The sequence below is a fragment of the Folsomia candida genome, unplaced genomic scaffold (assembly GCF_002217175.1).
Source record: "Folsomia candida strain VU population unplaced genomic scaffold, ASM221717v1 Fcan01_Sc002, whole genome shotgun sequence".
Taxonomy (NCBI): domain Eukaryota; kingdom Metazoa; phylum Arthropoda; class Collembola; order Entomobryomorpha; family Isotomidae; genus Folsomia; species Folsomia candida.
In genome coordinates, this window is record NW_019091194.1 from 12,581,471 (window position 1) to 12,599,895 (window position 18,425).

Here is an 18,425-nt window from a genome sequence, read left to right on the forward strand (position 1 = left end):
TTTCGTGCTCAAAATTACTCGCGACCCCAGGAGATGTACTAAATAATGGAGCAAATTCTTCCATTACTTTCTTAACCCCAAGTGTTTGCTCGTCTGTTAGGCCAGTTTTTGAAAGAACTTCGTCAAGATCGAGAGGGGAGGTGCTAGTTTCAGTCTCATTTCGACTGGGATACAACTCGACCGACGAGTCTTCAAAAATCAAATGAACCTCTTCAAATTGTTTCAACTCTTCCATCAATTTCATTTGGCCTTGCGATCTAGGGGCTAACGCATTACAAAGGGGCTCGACGTCTGACCGTTTGCCTACAGTAGCGCTACCATCAGTGTGTAAGCCCTTTCCAAAAATGAAGTCACTAGTAGGTGGCGGTGCTCCCCCTCCGGTCTCGGAACTACCAACCGACGAATCATGTAAAGCCATACTTTGTAAAACAGAACGAGATCTTTTCGCATCTCCACTTTCTCTCTTTTCTCCCAATACATCAAAAGGCACCAATTTCTGCTTCTCTGACCCCTGATACCAGCCACCAGAAAATATGTCGATAACTAATTGACTAGCACAAATAAAATCACGTCCCAACAGAACTGAATATTGTAACTCAGGAACTAAATGAAACTTTTGCCTCCTCTTCCCCGAAACCCATGTTGTCGTTACATTCACATACTCGGAAGTTACTGAATTTCCACTCACCCAACTGATATTTGTAAAACATTTCTCTTTCTTAATATTTAATTCATTTACTAAACTAATAACTTCCTGATTAATCAAAGAAATTGATGCTCCAGTGTCCAACAACGCCAAAAAATTACGACCACAAATTGAAACTTTAATTAGTGGAGCCTTATGATCCCATAACATAACAGACTCTCTACTATGTAATTGGCTGCATTCTCTAAAATCACTATTAACCTGAGCCGCGCAACCTACATTCGGCTCAGGTTGGGCCCGTTTCCCGAACTTTGAGTTTGCCGATTTGGGCAGCTCCTTGAAAAATGTCCCTCAACCCCACAAATAAAACAAGCAGTATTGCGTTGTGAACTTGTACTGACTTCCTCTAAACTATGTGCCTTATATTGACTAGATAAGAAAGACGAATCAATTCGAGGACCGCTTTCCGATTCAGAATGTCTACGGGAAGCTTGCATAGAATTTGCATTAGAATCGATGCTCACAGGATTTGCCCAACTCACATTTCTAAACCCATTACTCATTGTACGAGAAGCTTGTTCTTGAGCTCGATCGCTACTCCTACGTTGCTCAAAACTTTGACTGTTTCTAACTAATCCTAGTGAATTGTTATTATTTTGAAACCTTGAATTTTGTGAAGGTGGTTGCACCGAATGGAAGTGGCGAAATGGGTCGAAAGAACTACGGTGCAAATCACTACCACTACCTGAATTACTACTAAATTGACCAAACTTTTGTTTCTGCGAATCAGGCACTTTATATGCTAAAGAGGGCTCAACTACAGAGAACTGTTTAGGCTCACGATACTCTTTCTCATACCAAATGTCTTCCTGCACTTTTAATACCTCGTCTGCTAATTGCCTCATACTAACAAACTCGACACCTGTTCTTAAAATTTTTTGACGATAGCTCGGATGCATTTGCCGCAGAATACGCGAAATCCTAATTGATTCTGGGGTACGAGGATCAATTCTCTCGTAAAAACCATTAATTATTCTGATGTAGTGCGATAACGATTCGTGTGGGCCCTGTGTACGCTCCTCTAATTCTCTACGCAATTCCTCATCATATCCTGGAGGTTGAAACTCCTTCCTAAATAACTGACAGAACTGATTCCATGAAGTTATACTATCCTTAATAAATTGAAACCACTCATACGCTTGACCTGAGAGAGCTACCGGAATAATAGAAACAAACATTTGTAACTCTGTAAGACCTGCTGCTAAACGATATTTCTCTAATTCTGATAAAAAATCAAATAGAGTTTTTGACTCATGAGACCCCGCATACTTTGGAATAGATAAATCCTTTCCTTTAAAATGAGGGAGAGTTTTATCCCTAGTCAAACTTTCTTCCCTCCTTGAGGCAGAACTAGATTGACCAATTGTCAAACCTCCCAGCACCGATGACAACTGCTCCAAAACTCCAGCTACCTGTTTACTTGTGGCTTGACTCTCTTTAGCTAAATTCCGGACTAATTCATGCAGATCACTATTTTCTACTGCTTCTTGAACTTGACCACTCATGCTACTCTCACTATTCGTCATATTCGCATTTTCATCTCGACCTCCTTCTTCTTGCCTTAACCTTTCAAACCTATTCGAATTATTTGGAGTATTATGTGCGTCTGCATGAACATCATCTTGCACAGCCTCCCTACCATCTAATTCTTCTTGCCTTTCTCTTCTCTCCTTACGCTTTCTTCCTCTAGTTCCACTAGCCATCGTACACTGATTTGCCCAAATAACAATACTAACTATTAAGACCAATACGATGTAAACAAAACCTCAAACACCTGATTACTAATTAGCACTCAGCCAAATGCAACAATGATTATATTTTATCTCCTCTCTACTTCTACCATTAGTTTTTATGAGTCAATGTAGAACGTGTAGTTTCTCAACTTCCTACAATTGACGACTAAACCACCACCACTCTTTCGAAACTCAAAATTAGTAAAATATCACAACAATTGCCACCTTGAAAGCTTGCAAACTATTTGGACTCACAACAACACAGCAGCCCCATACCAGGCGCCACTTTGTGACGAATTATGCCTTCCCGACCCTAATTACGACACTTTTGCGTATCCCACGCGTTACCCGGGTTCTTACTGCTCGTGATGAAATAACTTAACTATTTACCAATTAAATAATGACGCAATACACATACAAATACCAATGACAATTTACGATTTATTGACTTCAACAAATCTGCCTAGGTCTGCTTTAGCTACTGAGAACAATGACGTGACCACTATTAATTCTGCCTCAGCTGAGAAAGTAAACAAACTTGCCCTATTTAATATAATTGCCCCCAAAAGAACGAGAAAACCCCCACTCTAATATACTACCTATCTGTATTGAGGGTGGACAACCAACCAACAACACACAACCAAGATCGGACAGCCAAATCTTGTACTGCTACGACTTACGTTACTACTGGATGACTCCTTCTGCTGCTGCTGCTGACCGCTGCTTCACCTTGGCAACCTCGAGCTGGACGCAACGCACTACTCTCGTAGCGAATTTCCAACTCCTGACTACTCTGGTGAAACCCCCGAGCCTAACTAATTACGACTTAGCACGTAAATTTACAAGCTATCCTACTAATTAGGTATACGACATTTTTCCTAGTACTTGCTACTACTAAATACTCGCTAATTATGCATAAAAATCTTCTAAAAGTTAATTTAAATGCCCGCACCGAGGCTGCAAAGACTGCCAACTTAATAACTCTCAGCAGACTTTCTCACAGGATGTAAATATATAAAAATACTCTCGAATGACTTTCTCTCACTATTAACTGGACATACATACATATATCACAGTAAAAATGGCTGAACCGATTGACTTGAAATTCTTACCGTGCACATATCGGACAAAGTTAGGAAGCGGGTTCAAAGATGGGCGAAATCGGTAAAGTGGTGGACCGGTGGGGGTCATGTGAGTAGTTGGGATAAAATTTCGAAATTGTCGTAGAAAGCTGAAATTTGGTACAGAGGTAGCTAATGACTTCTAATAGATAAAAATGATTTCAAGTTGGAAAAATTTTCATCTTGAGAGACCTTATGGGGTGATATACCGATTTCTAGAAATTGCTTTAAAAATATGAAATCCGGCACGGTAATACTTAATAGCTTCTCATGAAAGAATATGAAGTTAAAATGCCAAATAATAGAAAATATATAATAAACATTTAACTATCCACTCCACGGAGGTTGGTAATGTCGGTTTCGAAAAAAATTAGACGCGAGCTCAGACTAACCTAGTCCGGGACAGATCCTTGACTCAGGCTAAATGGAGTCAGCGCAGGTTCCAAAAAATAAAAGCTGTTGAAAATGTCATGGGTGGTTAATATTATTACAATGGGAAACCTAATTTTTAGGCCTTTTCAGATGGGGTTGTAGATTTGTCAAGATGTCTGCCTGTGCGCATGATACCTCTCTTAAACACAAGCTAGCGACTTAAAATTTTGCGAAGTTCGTCTTCGGGTCAAAAATAAGGATAAGTTCGAAGATAGACGTGATCGGTTAGGTCGGTGGGGGTATTTTAAGTGGTTAGAGGTTGACCAAAAAAAATATTGAATGCCATAGAAAAGTCCCAAATTTGTCGTAGGAAGTTGAAATTTTGACAACGGGTGAGACCGTAGGGCCTAATCCACACAGATTTTTTCAAAAATATGCCATTCCACCAGTAAATAGTTTTGACCGAACGCCTGACTCGGGCTAAATAAAGGCTGCACATTGGAAATTTCAAGTTTACTATAAAACATAATACCCTCGAGATTTTGAGCTTAAAAAATCAATCTAAAAATTACGATGATTTCATCTTTCAGAATTAAGTCTCTATGTCTGCCCTTTGAAAAGTTATTAAGGGTCAAAGTCGTTGGTACTTTGGACTATGGGAGAAGTACCAACGAAATTAAAAATGAATATTTTTTTTGTAACTCCACCATTTGTCGCAACCGTTAAAAGAGCCAAGCGTTACCTAGATACTTAATGTCAAGCAATCGTGGTAGTTTGAGATAATACTACGCAAGTAACGCATGCCATAATTTGCTATGGGAATGTCACTAGTATTTCTGAAACCAACCTTTTTGATTAGCAATGGAACCTTCAAACTACGTCGGGATTTCTTAACAAATTATATCAAAAAATCAAGCCAAAAATCAGGAATTATCACTTATCTTTCCCTTAAATAGCCCGTTTAAAGACAGCTATTGAGGGCAGAGTTCAAGGACCACCATGGTTTTCGTCCAGTGGAGGAAAAGGTTGCTGAACATTTACTTAAGAATAGAACTTTGCGCCAATATTTTTCTTTAAAGTGGACATTCAACGGAAAGTATCACGCGATTCATAATTTTAACTAGTTAATATATTAGCTAGACAATCTTGGTGTAGCTTGAAAAAAGGTTCAATCTATAGTTTGATTTTTTGAAATTTAGATTTAAATGAAGTTTTAATTACAAAATTGTCTATAAATAACATTTTTGCTTCAAATCGGATTCAAGTTTTTCACCTTTAAAGTATAAATTAAAATATCGTTAGTCTTACATAAATACATACACATAAACACACACAAGTTAAATTGTTACTGTTTTAGAGCAGGCAAAGTATGCTTGAGAAACAATAATTTCTCCGCATTTTCGGGACTTGAAAAGCATTTGAGACTGAAGTAGGCTACTGTAGATTCCGAAAAGACACACACGCTATAAACCCTAGTTGCTGGAAAACGGGAAATTTTGAAATAGATAAATAATAAATTGACGCTTCTGTTGGTAAATGAACTAACCTGTTGCTACCTTTCTTTGTGAACTAATTCGAAAATTAAATAAAAACTGAACTACCCGTTACCCGTGCGGGTAGCTGTCGCTACCCGCAGATAACGGGTACCCGCAAGAATTGTGCGGGTATGCGGGTAACGGGTACCCGACCTGTTACCCGCGGCAACCCTACAAGTTAGTATGAGAAAAATCCTTTAAATTTTCGAAATAGTTAACTATCCCTTTAAGTGTAAATATGAACAAAAATTGCTAACATTTTTGAGTCGATTTAATGACCCTAAAACAACTATGTACTACTACTAGTTGCTAGTAGTGGGTACTTGCCACTGGCAAAAATTTGCAGAAAATGAAATGTCTTTCTGTGTAGTTACCGGACAACGATATATTTGTCTCTTGCTACAGAATAATTCAGCGATAATTGATGAAAGTATATTGAATTTTGCACTTACAGGAATTATATCTAATCCAGAAATCATCGGAGCAGGATTTCATTATGGACAACGCATATTATGATGATCTGCCTCACATCACGAAACCTGGAAAAAACCTTTTCAATCCAGAAACTTATATCGGTAACTGGTATGAAGAAACTGTTCGAAACACGGTAAGTGTTTTGCTATGACGTAGTGACCACATTTCTCAGCAAACCACATTCTAAATATTCATTATCTTCAGCTAAAACGCAACGATTTTCTCCGGAAAAGAGAATGCGGCGATTTAATAATTCAACGAACTCAGACAATGGTCGATTTACTTCTGAAACCGGTGTGTGTAAATTATAACATTGATTTGATTGATTTCAATGTCATACTTTATAATTAAACTCCCTGCACATCACAAATGTATGCAGGTGGAACTTACCCCACAAGCTGATGGATACCTTCACTACGGCGACAAAATTCAGATTGTTTCTCCAGGTCCATCGTGTAAACTGGCTTCTGAGGTCTACCCGTTCAAAAGAAACTACTGCAAACTTTCTCATCTCATCTTAAGTGCAGCAGTACCTCCGACGAGTATTGATCATGCACCGTATCTCAACACCGACAGCATAATTTCCGCATCGACTTTGTTGTATCCAGTTGTGAGGAATTCTTTCATAATTGAGCATCCAGATTGTCCTACACATGTTGGCCAAGTGATTCAGTATGGAGACGTCTTTCGCATAAGAGCATTCGATACTCAACATTTTCCGCTGTATTTGTTTTCGGCTCCTGGAATTCGACTGCATTCTGCGGCCACGCACTCTGCAAAACCAAAGGTCAGATTTTCTGATCTAACGGTAACCGAGACTTTGTGGTGTGCACATCCACTGGATGAAGACGCCAAGCTTCGGATGGAACTGGGTGTGCCAATTCGTGTAAGGAAAATGTTTATTTTTTAATTCGTATACCCTTAAATATCTTTCACCATTATGGTCACAAAAGTATCTTGCTTATAGCTGAAAACTCCGCTGCTGCTTAAGCATAATGGCAGTGGGCACAATCTATCCTTGGAACCAAACTTCCCAGTCATGACGTATTTTGGAAACGAGCTGGAAGTGACACTGGACACGAAACTGGATCGAGTAAAGCGGCCAGGCTTTGAGAACATTTGGTACTTTGACACAGATCGTGGATTGCCGAAAGTGAAGGACCCATGTGACAAAGATTTCGAGAAACAAGCAGAATTTTCGGCAAAAATTAATATAAATGCCATAAATCGATCTGCTGCAGAAAGTGGCAAGCTGGAAGACCTGGCTCGACAGAAGGTAAATATAAATTCATACGTTATTATCCATATTTGCCTCAACAATTTTTCATCCTCAAGAAGCTACACATAGGTGCATGAATATGAACATATTTACGTATAGTACGTATGCATGCGTCGTTTTTACAGGAGGAGGAAGATAACTTGGATGAGGATGAAGGAAATTGTAATGCCATGCAATACCAAGCGCAATGTTGTCCAATGGGAAAACGCAATGAGGAATTGGACGCTGCGATGTCGCAGATGACATTAAAGTCAAGAGGTGGTCTTCGTCCATACGATCCAGCTACAGGACCGCAACCTAATGCTTGGAGTTACATGGTGCAAGACAATGATCCGAACTTTCCAAATCAGAAATGGAATTGTGGAGACACCGACTGTTGCAATGCACCAATGACCAAGCCTCCAAAACAAACTGAAGATGTACCTTGTGATAAATGCGAGTGTATTGAGCCAGACCCTAAAGCTGAAAGTCCTAATGCAATTTATTCACCATTTAAACGCCTCCTTATGTAATAATTTCCTATTATACTCAATTGGTGGCAATTGGTATATTGAAAAAATCACTCAATTCAACATATTGTCATATGCATGCATGTAGGAACTTGCTTATTAAAAATATTTGTTAAATGAACAGCCGTCATGGCCAATCACCCCTTTTTATCTCATTGATTCGAATCGGCGTTACACACATGCTTGTCGCGATCAAGGTTTCTGCCCTTTGGGGGAGAGGGGGTGCTTGGTGGAGTAAAATAATTCGATGTTATGGAGATATGAAATTATTCTCCTTCAAAATATTCCCTAGATAATTTCCTAGTGCCAGCTAATGTCAATAGTGCTTTGGACCAATACAGTAAATTCTGACAAGAAAATTGTTTTGTAACAAATTAAATTTATAAATCATTCTATAATGCTTGTTGGCTCAGGATTTGTTCCTCCAAATTATCCCGAAGTTGCAGAATTGCGACGGCAAGGATGTCCAGTAAAACCCATGCGTAACCCTCGAATTGACTACACCAGAGACTTCTTTTGTAAAAAATGGGGCCCAAGCTTCCGATGTATCTGTCGTCCGAAACTGGACAATCCTTGCGGGGTGGGGCCCAAGCAGTTTCGTGGCGTCGGGAAAGAAGTTGAGAGTTTGGACCATTTCACGGCACTCCCATTGAGACCAGAAGGACGTTATACGGGCATCAGAGATCTGCCGACGCTAGCTCAACAAGTGGGACTGGTTTGTTCAAAATTAGCATTCAGTAATAATTAAACTATGTTCAATTGCTTATTCATATCAAAATATTGATGACAATGTCACCAAAGGTGAAGACAAACCCATGTCCCAAACGTGAACTAGATTTCAGCTCATCATGCAATTCCCAAGGCACTCGTATGAAACCTGATCTAATCAAGGTATTAAAAATTGTATTAATGGGTTCTTTAAAGAAAAAAACCTCAAAATGTAAGTTCTATAGGGTGACTCAATTTGCGGAACCTGTGTAAATATACCCAGTGACGCCCCAGCTAAAGTACCCTTTGTTTGTGACGACTTTCCTGGTTTCGACATTTCGCCAAATCTCCCTTTTAAAGTTTGCATTGGAGAATTACCCCCAGATCCTGAACGAGTTAAGATTCGAATCAGAAGTGGAGCAGAGAGATGCTTACAACCGTCTCACTATCGTGACATCAACTCTGTCTACCGAGAAAATTTTAACGACTTTATGAAAACGTAGGTTTGATGCACTATATAATATTAATATTATGAAATGATGAGCATGCCAAATCAGAAATAATCATTTTATTTTAAGAAAAACCCGGAAGCAAATATCTCTTTATCGATCTCCTTTGGCAATTGACAAGAGAAGATCTCGACCCACCATTCCTGTGGATGCAAATCCTAACATTGTCCTCGGAGTCAACAGCGGTCCCCTAATTGTCAACGCCAAGTACATTAAGTATAAAACTTGCAACAAGAATAAGAGACCACCCTGTCTGCCCAAAAAACCAGATTTCGAAGTTTGTCTCCCTCCTGGACCCATCGTTTTACCTTGACAAAGTGATCCTTTGTCTGTCTATGTCTTCCTTCGTACACAGAAATCAGAACTTTGTAATTTCCATAAACAGTAAGTATTAAAATGGCTATCCATTTCGCAAGAGTAAATGTGTGCGAGTTAAAAACTATCTGGAAGTTATCCCGCTTGGAACCTTTGTACATTAAGCACGTAAATTTTCACACACGTGGCATCGTGCATGACGATGTCATCAATTACTTACTAGCAAAATACTAACGCTTTTGTGTGTTACACATACTGTGAACCATGAGTCATCTCTGTGCGAAAACTCCATGAGAACCTACATATCAAATTGCGTCTTGCATCTCCCCATCACCTTACCACCACGTATGTATTCATTGCTAAAACGGTCTTCATCGCAATCCCGTATCCCACAAACAAGTGGCACTACAATAACCTTGCAAAATTTCAGCTGCAATAAACAATTTCATTTAACACTAGAGATTAAAGTGTACACTACGCCACACTGCACAGTAGTGCAAAACAAAAAGTGATATTTAACAAAAGTACAAATTACTACAAATCATTTAGCAAATTGGCCGAGGTGAAGAATAATACTACAAACCATGTCGGACGATATCCTGACCACCCTCAAAATTCTTATAATTGGCCAAAGTGGGGTCGGAAAAAGCAGGTAAACTTTACTTCCATAAGTTTAGATGCATCAGTTTAATGTGTTTAAATTAAATGTATTTATTTTCAGTTTGTTATTGCGCTTCACGGACGATATTTTTGACCCAGATAACCAAGCCGCAACGATCGGGGTGGATTTTAAAGTTAAAACGATAGACATCGACGGAAATCTTGTGAAGTTGGCAGGTTAGTACAGTGAGATTTATTTTTTAGTACAGATATGTAGGCACAAAACTTACTTATTCGTTTTCGAATGTTCCTAGTGTGGGACACAGCAGGACAAGAACGTTTCCGAACGTTAACACCGTCATATTACAGAGGGGCACAGGGCGCTATTTTAGTTTATGACGTTTCTTCCCGAGCATCGTTTGAGAGATTGGACCCTTGGTATGTGCACAAGTTATTCTTATCTTTTTATTTGCATATTACTATTACTCTTATAAAACCTGACTTTTTACAAAACAGGCTCCAGGAATTGAATACGTACGCGACGAAGTCAAACATAGTTAAAATGCTTGTGGGCAACAAAATTGATAAGGTACATATTACATAATTATAGTTTACAATAAAAGGACATTCTCATTTAATACCTTGTGTATATTAGGACCGGACCGTGACCAGAGAAGAGGGGTTACAATTTGCTAGGCGTCATTCGATGCTATTTATTGAAGCTAGTGCAAAATCTAAAGAAGGTATAATAAAAATTTAAAATCCAAGTTGTTTGGACTATCTGTGTGGCGGATATCTTTTTAAATTTCGATTTAATTGCTTTATTTTGAATTTAATTATTAGGTGTAATGTGTGCGTTCGAAGAGCTAGTGCAAAAAATTATCCAGACTCCAGGATTATGGGAATCCGACCATAGGACTGGTTTTTCACTTCAAGAACATTCGGAAACTGAAGCCGGAGCATCGTGGTGCAATTGTTGACTTTGTATTTTGGCATGCACATCTAAAATAGTTTTAACATTTTTATCTGAAGCGAAACCAGTAAAAAATTGTTAACATACGTATAGATATTAAGCGCAACGCATAGAATGAAGTAAAAAGTACTTTATTCACAGAACTATTTTAAATTTTAAGGTGTGTGAGTGAGTGCAAAAGAATCGCGTAAAATATAGAATTTGCATGTGTTTGCTAAAAAAGTCTAGTATCATTAAGTCATTTCATTATAATGTTTCAACCTGATAGTCTGATACACCTATGTACACTATATTATCGTTTTAAATACTGCATTTTACTGTAAATTTCGAAAGAAAAATAAATAATTTTCAAACTAATAATTTTATCAGAGAGCACGCATTTTATTTATTTGAAAATCAAGTTGAAGACATTTTCATTCCTTTCTCCTAATGAAATTCTCAGCGAATTTAGTTTCTTGACTGAAGGTTGGCAATTTCATTACATATTAAACAGTACCAAAGTAACCTTTGTAGAAAATATTTAGTGTAATATTGAGATATCCGGTGGTGTTTAGAGGCTGGCATAACGTTATTAAGCAAATATCAGACGGCATAATTGCATCAGTTCTTCACGAGCATGCCAAACAGCTTCGAACCTCATGGGCATGAGCCCCGTTTTTCGAAACGGTTTTCAGTATGGCTCATGTCAGTTGCTCTTTATTTGCCAGGATATTGGGCTTCTCAAAACGACGTCCAGAAAGCACTCTGTCGAATCTGAGATTTCTATGTATTTGCCCACAGGCAGCAGGCCAGTTTCATTTTCCACAGTTTGTATTCAGAGAAAGAAGACTTGTAATGAGTATTTCTCATCCCTTTCTCATCAAATTATACAAGTTTCATGTATGTATTATGTATATATTTTAATTTGACCTAGGAAAATAAATTCACTGAGATTCATGCATGGGTCCATATTTTCAACGTTACATATAAAATTTGACTGATACGCAATGCTTGCATAATACGACTTTTTATGTACAAAATTACAATCATTTTTTGCCTTTCTCATCCAGCGCAACTTTATCAGTCAGAATCGTATGTAAAATAAAGAAAGTGATTGCAGAAAAATCCTGGCGCTTTTTTACCATGGAAAGGACCATCCAAGGAAAGGACCATCCAAGCGATGGAAAGGACCATCCAAGCGATCCAGCATTTCGATGGACACCTATTATGACGATCTATTGCAATTTTCCGAATTTCTCCCAGTAATAGCTGATAATTATTGAGGGCCGTCTGTGGATGATCCCCACATGACCCGAGACGTGTTTTGTGCCGTACGGCGTCCTGTCAATGGAGAGGAATACGAATGGAGCAAACTAAGTGCAATGGGCGATTTTGCGACAGAGGCACCAATGCAGACTCGGTCTGTGGTTTCGCGTCCACCCTTCACCAGCATCTCTGCCCACTTCTCGGTCTAATTCCGGGAGGATGATCCGATGGGCGTGCGGGGCTTGCTCACGCCCCGCAAATCCGGCCGCATCTCCGCTCGGTCCAGATCCACATACAAAATTATTGAGACTTGAACAGAATGCACAAGAAGTCAATCAAAAGGGTCATGAAGACTTCAGGATATTAAAAAAAATAATTGTCTTCCGAACTTAAATTTGACGTAGCAATAGCTTCGATGTAATGCTTTTGGGGAATGCAAAATTTATGAATACATACCAAAGATGACTCACCAAAGTATCTAAAAGTCATGTCTAGTTAATTAAGTAGTTAATTAAGTAGTTGTGTATGCAGAGTATTCCGCGTGACTGTGATATGAAAACGTTGAAAACTAATCAATAATTATATGAATGAATGGCTCATATAATGCATGTAACAACTGAAAAATGTTCTAGCAAGTTCCTTTATGACGTAAAATACAAATTGTTCATTATACACTCCCACAATAATATGTACCCAATATGTATGTACTTACTTGTACAATATCATGACTTGCAAATCCCCGTAAAAAGTGTATATGTATTTGCTTTCAACGTTTTTCAACCGGTTCATATGATGTGCCTATGTGACAAGGTCGTTGTAATTGCTAATATCGGTTTGTGGTAACTCACAAGGTCATCACATACTGATATACACTCTGTTTACGGTGTTATATAAATGTGAGCGTTCCCAGCAACAAGTCAGACATTTGATCACTCTCTCTCTCTCTTGTCACACATATCCATCAAAAGTTTTTCACTCCAGAATTAAAATGGCACCTACGTATAAACTGACATATTTCGATGTCAAAGCTCTGGCCGAGCCAATTCGGCTTCTCTTCCACTATAAAAATGTACCGTTTGAAGATGTTCGAGTCGCACGAGAAGATTGGCCAAACTTGAAGCCTCGTAAGTACAAATTATATTCCGTACACATATTTTATGAGTTCATGCACTCATAATTTTGGTCTTTTTTAACCGATAGAAATGCCGTGGAATGTAATGCCAGTGCTGGAAGAAGACGGAAAACAGCTTTCTCAATCATTGACCATCTTCAGGTATGAAATAATAATGAGAATATCTGGATGGATGAAACACATTGTAATTGTACTCATTATGACAACATGTAATTATGTATTTATTTAGATACTTGGGAAACAAGTTCAATATGGCTGGATCGGACGAGTTCCAAACTGCCAAGTGCAATGAATATATTGATGCTATGGTTGATGTAAGAACAGGTAAAGTTTCTTGGATAATTATGTTTGTAAAGACATTTGGCTTTGCTAGTGCTAGTACGTTTAAGTCTTGGTTTTATATATAACTGGTACGTTTTTGTGATTTTAACAGAGGTGACCAAGCTTTTTAGGGAGGAAGATGAGACGAAAAAAGCCGAGTTGAAAAAGAATCTTAAGGAGACTGTCCTCCCTAAAGCGTGGAAAAAGTTTGATGACATTCTTAAGGACAATGGAACTGGTGTGCTTGTTGGCAAGGATGTGACCTATGCTGACATATATATTGGGTTCATGACGGAGTGGTTATCGGCCTTTTTGGAATTCACTGAAATACAAAACTACACTAATCTTCTCGCACATCAAAAGAAAATTCTTGGTTTGCCAGGTATTAAGGAGTGGATTGAAAAAAGACCAGTGACACAATTTTAATTATTATTGTTTGAATACAAAGAACAAACAAATATTTCAGAACATTGAAAAATATATGTGCATAATGTCCATTCCTACTTACATACTAACTATTTCTCAAGATTCTTTGTGTTCATGCAAGTAAAATAAAAGGTATATGCAATATGTAAAATTTGATCTAAAAAAAGCTTGCATTATTTATAACGCACATTCGGATGTTGTGTAGAAAAACTACGTTGTGGTGGTCTTCGAAATTCTTCCTCAATTCGACTAATATCTTCATCCAAGTTTCCTGATCTGTCCTCTTTTAGCCCATCAGCCTTTACCTCGACAACTTTATTAATTTTCACATGTTGACTTTCATCGGCATCCTTTGCCCTCCCATCATCATCGCCCTCTTTTTCTTCCTCTTCTTCCCTGGATGTTGGGGTCGTCTCCTCATTTTGATTATTATTCCGTTGATTCACTTCCTCCTCCTCATCCTCTCCGTCGACTTTCCTCCCGTCGGGAGCGGGGCGTCGTTGATGCTGTTGTTGTTCTTCTTGTTCTTCATTCTCATTGTTAGTGTCATCCTCAGCATCATCTTGGTGATGGTGCGTGGGTGTGGTCACTTGATAATCGGGAGGAGGTGGTGCATTCCGCTGCTGTTGGTACGACACGGACGGTCCTGGGGATGTGATCACTAAAGCTTGAGGACTAGTACTGGTTGGAGGTGGGATATTTGCATCCGTTGTAATCCCGTTCTCTTTAATCATGTTTAAAAATAATTTGACAAATATTTGTATACAAACCCAGTGTTTGATTTTAATGTAAAAATAATCTAAATGCATATTTCACTTACTCTCATTATCCTGAATCTTTTTTATTTCGTCGTCAAATTGCTTCAACGCATCTACGTACGATTGGTCAAATTCGTCCTCTGGTCTTTCATAACCGCCTTCGTCATCCGAATAATCGTCGTCGTGTCCATCATCATCATTATTTGGATTATCAGAACTCGTTCCCCTCCCATTGTCACGATTGCTACGTCGAGTCGTACTCTGCCCATCGTCCCCATCTCGGTCATTATCTCGATTTCCATTGTTATCACGTTCAAACCGACGCTCATCGTAATCAATGTCCTCCTGAGCTTCAGGAGCAATTAGACCCTTGAAATTTTCCTCATCAGCAGAAGGTCGTGGGAGAGGTTGGAAATTATTATCCAAACTAACAAAATCTTTAATAAAGCTGTCTGCTTCTTTTTCGATTTGTCGTTCATTGTAGTCATCCTCTGGAGGTTCGTAGACTCGTTCGTAGTACAATTTGTTATCATCATTGTCATTATTATCATTATCATCTTTTTGTCGATCTGGGAGTGGTGGTCGTTGTTCTTGCTGTTCTTGCTGTTGAGGTCTTCTCTGCTGCCGATCCTCTTCCTGATACTCGGGCCCTCGATCGTCATTTTCTATTTGAACTTGAGATGGTTCAGGACGATTGGACTGCGCTAACTTGTCCTTGTCAGGAACTGGATTTCCATAAAATCTGTCCGATTCCGGATCATATTTCAAAGGCGGTTCATCAACCAGTGGATTAGCTTGAAATGGATTGTAATCCTCATTTTCTTCCCTCGCAGCAGCAGTTCCATAGGGTTCTGCAAGTGGGTGCCCCTTATAAAGAGGACCTGGAGGTGCCTTCGCAATGGCGGGGTGACCTTGCTGATATAACGCGTCTAAAGTTGATTTTGGAAGTTTTGGAAAGTGATGTGGTTTGTCCTTTTCATTTCTAGCCATTCCCGAGTACTGATAAATTGACTTGTCTTCCTCATCCGTGGCGACCACAGGGATGCCCGTGGCTGTGTATACTGTAGCCTTCGGATTATTTTGATGTGTCGGCTGTTGCTTTACTGTTACTTTCTCCACTTCTATGTCATTGTTGTTTGCACCTCTTGAACGTGACCTGCGATGAGAACTTATCTTTTCGGCGGTTTTCTTGGTGTTATCCTGGTTTGGTATGTGCCCCGTAACATTTCGTGACACGAAATGCTTGAAACTGCCCTTTGCTCCGAAAGTATCATGCCCATCTAAAAATGCTTTAAAATCATTTTCATCTATATCTCTCTCATTGTAAGGGATTTGATCTTGGTAGCTAACTTGGACTTCCACTGCCTCCGGTTTGTTACTTGCTCTTATTAGCGGAGTGTTCGTATGCGTATTTTCATATACAGGGTTAGAAGATGAGATTGGATAAGATGAGATTGGATGAGCAGTTGTAGAACTTGTAATCAAGTCATAATTATTATTATTGTTCAGAATAGACTTGTACTTCACAGAGGGGAGATTAGCAATACTGAGTGGTTTCCTTTGTTGAGGCTGTTGACTTGCCAATCCAGCACTATCAGTTTGTATGTTGGGTTTCGAAAAAATTCCAAGTCTCGGTCGAAACGGTTTAATTTGTATTTTTAGATTTGGGTTAAATAACCTCTTGTTATTACCTTGACCAATATTTGAATTTGTATTGCTCTGAACATCATCAACTGACGATTTCTTATCAGTTGGTGCAGCAGTAGACGTGGTGAAATAAGGGCGGAAAGCTTTACCAGAATTTTTATTGTTCTCCTTAATTACCGTTTTCCTCGCGATTTCAACAATTTCAACGGTGAAATTGCGTTTCCCTTTTTCATTGGGTGAGAGTGGGACATCATCCAAATCTTCTACCTCTGCCTCCTCATTACGTGTGTTTGATTTTGTTGAGTGGAAATTAGAAACACTGGTTATTTTGTCATCTTCCTTCTTTTTGTGGCGATATTTGGTTTGGCCAATTTCTTTTTTTGGGTTACTATTAGTAGAAATAGATTCGATAATTGCACCATTGTTGTTGTTTGTTGTGTTATCGCTCCCGTGACCAATCCCGACTGGCAGACCTAGCCGCTTGGTCAAGCCTTCTCCGTTCTGTGGGGGCCTGTTGTAGCGGATCCTTCTGCGTTTGGGAAGTGGTGGCAACAATGAGGAAGAATGTGTCAAAGAAGTTTTGTGTGTCGTCAAATTATATGGTGAATTTGGACGACTGGTTGTGGTAGTGGTTGTCGGAGCTGATGATGTCTTGCCTTTCCCTCTGACATGAAATATCCCTTCAAGTTGTCGTTTAAGTCTGGTATTGTTCGTGATGAAGACAGGAATGCTTGACGCAATTTTATTCATTCCAAGTAGTTTTCCTGACACAACTTTCGTCCTAACATGTGTCGTTTCATTATGAGGATTAGTATTGGCTGGGATTCCACCTGCAGATGCGAGCCTTTTTAGTTTTTGCAGTAGCTTATGCAAATTAGATGTCCCACTTTGAGGAGTCAGTTGAGTAATCACTTGGGAGTCGTTGTAAAGACTTATTTTACGCAGAAGCGTCGAAAAACGCGAGTTGGATGAGAAGTCAGAGGAGGATGTCGTGCTACCAGTAAGAGGATCGCTTTTGCTCAACGACAATTGCGAAGAAGGGTGGGGTGAATTCGAGGGGTTGGAATTTGCTGAAATGACCGAGGCGAAAAATTAGTCGCAGTGTCTGAGATCGTATGAACATGAGATGAGAAAAAAAATTGTTCTAGAGTAAGGTTACCCCTATTTACTGCTACTCCTGTAAAGTGAATCTTGCAAATCATCTTCACACTATCATGCGTACGCATACGATGTGCCATGACTTTTGCCAGAAATTTAGCGCTTATTGAGCATGAAATTGATTCACAAGTTCCATTTTAAATCTGCGACTTTTAAGACTTAAAAAATAGTTTGAGACTTAAAAATCGACAACCCTCGTACAGATTTTATGATATCGTTCGTTATGTAATAAAATTGTGTTAAATTTTATGCATCGATGACCAAGAATGGTCACAGGAAATAATAAATCATTTTATAAACTCGTTATTATTGCTGCTCAGAATATAGAAATCAATCATAAATATTATTTGCAATTTTTTTCACAAAAATTATCTAGTAATGCGTATTCATCAATCTGATGTCTAGTAGTGACATATATGTATTAGTATGTAATAATAAACGTGTGTTACCTATTAGTTGAGAATCTGCTTTTCCACCAAGAGTCATACAAAACGCTGTAAAGACGAGCAAAAATGACCTAGTTTGCAAAAAACTAGAACGCATCATCTTCAAAGCTGTTCACTGGAATCTAATTTAAACTGGTAAAAATTATCAAAAACTTTTTGAGCGGTGTCTTTGCGTCAAAAATTCCAACACGTCCTATTGCAAGCATTTCTTGCCTGTCCGAACAACCCTCGACACTTCAGACACTTTTTGCAACACCGTTAAAAGTCGAACGGGAAAACTTTGCAGAAGATTCCAATCATACTTTATTCTTCTTCAGCTCTTAAACGTATCGACAAACTCAATACAATGTGCACGGTCTCCGATGCTATTGATGACTGAGGCTGCATTTTAGTGTAAATCTTGAATATTTTTAAAAGTGCATATTATAGTGTGGTGCTCACTCAATCATTAAAGATTT

At 38.8% G+C, this 18,425-nt stretch overlaps 4 protein-coding genes and 1 long non-coding RNA gene across 5 annotated transcripts; 3 read left to right on the forward strand and 2 right to left on the reverse strand.

The window, feature by feature from the left end:
- Positions 1 to 5,924: 5,924 nt before the first annotated feature.
- On the forward strand, positions 5,925 to 9,780 carry LOC118434704 (cilia- and flagella-associated protein 161-like). The gene is made up of 8 exons (XM_035848824.1): positions 5,925 to 6,074; positions 6,146 to 6,235; positions 6,321 to 6,827; positions 6,909 to 7,217; positions 7,346 to 8,444; positions 8,531 to 8,620; positions 8,683 to 8,936; positions 9,016 to 9,780. The coding sequence occupies exons 1-5, from the start codon at positions 5,964 to 5,966 to the stop codon at positions 7,730 to 7,732; spliced, it is 1,404 nt and encodes a 467-aa protein (XP_035704717.1). The 5' UTR covers positions 5,925 to 5,963; the 3' UTR covers positions 7,733 to 8,444; positions 8,531 to 8,620; positions 8,683 to 8,936; positions 9,016 to 9,780.
- On the forward strand, positions 9,640 to 11,191 carry LOC110843009 (ras-related protein Rab-18-B). Its single transcript, XM_022088911.2, has 6 exons — positions 9,640 to 9,913; positions 9,983 to 10,098; positions 10,176 to 10,299; positions 10,378 to 10,450; positions 10,517 to 10,604; positions 10,705 to 11,191. The coding sequence occupies exons 1-6, from the start codon at positions 9,846 to 9,848 to the stop codon at positions 10,839 to 10,841; spliced, it is 606 nt and encodes a 201-aa protein (XP_021944603.1). The 5' UTR covers positions 9,640 to 9,845; the 3' UTR covers positions 10,842 to 11,191.
- Positions 10,988 to 12,631, reverse strand: LOC118434705. The gene is made up of 2 exons (XR_004834192.1): positions 12,550 to 12,631; positions 10,988 to 12,388 (listed from the first exon to the last, which is right to left on the reverse strand). It is a non-coding gene; the product is annotated as an uncharacterized LOC118434705 (long non-coding RNA).
- Positions 12,632 to 12,986: 355 nt separating this feature from the next.
- Positions 12,987 to 14,109, forward strand: LOC110843163 (glutathione S-transferase). The gene is made up of 4 exons (XM_022089109.2): positions 12,987 to 13,203; positions 13,280 to 13,352; positions 13,441 to 13,535; positions 13,645 to 14,109. The coding sequence occupies exons 1-4, from the start codon at positions 13,068 to 13,070 to the stop codon at positions 13,956 to 13,958; spliced, it is 618 nt and encodes a 205-aa protein (XP_021944801.1). The 5' UTR covers positions 12,987 to 13,067; the 3' UTR covers positions 13,959 to 14,109.
- LOC110843459 (probable serine/threonine-protein kinase DDB_G0282963) lies at positions 13,926 to 18,406 on the reverse strand. Its single transcript, XM_022089424.2, has 3 exons — positions 17,971 to 18,406; positions 14,779 to 17,433; positions 13,926 to 14,682 (listed from the first exon to the last, which is right to left on the reverse strand). The coding sequence occupies exons 1-3, from the start codon at positions 18,065 to 18,067 to the stop codon at positions 14,132 to 14,134; spliced, it is 3,303 nt and encodes a 1,100-aa protein (XP_021945116.2). The 5' UTR covers positions 18,068 to 18,406; the 3' UTR covers positions 13,926 to 14,131.
- Positions 18,407 to 18,425: the final 19 nt, after the last annotated feature.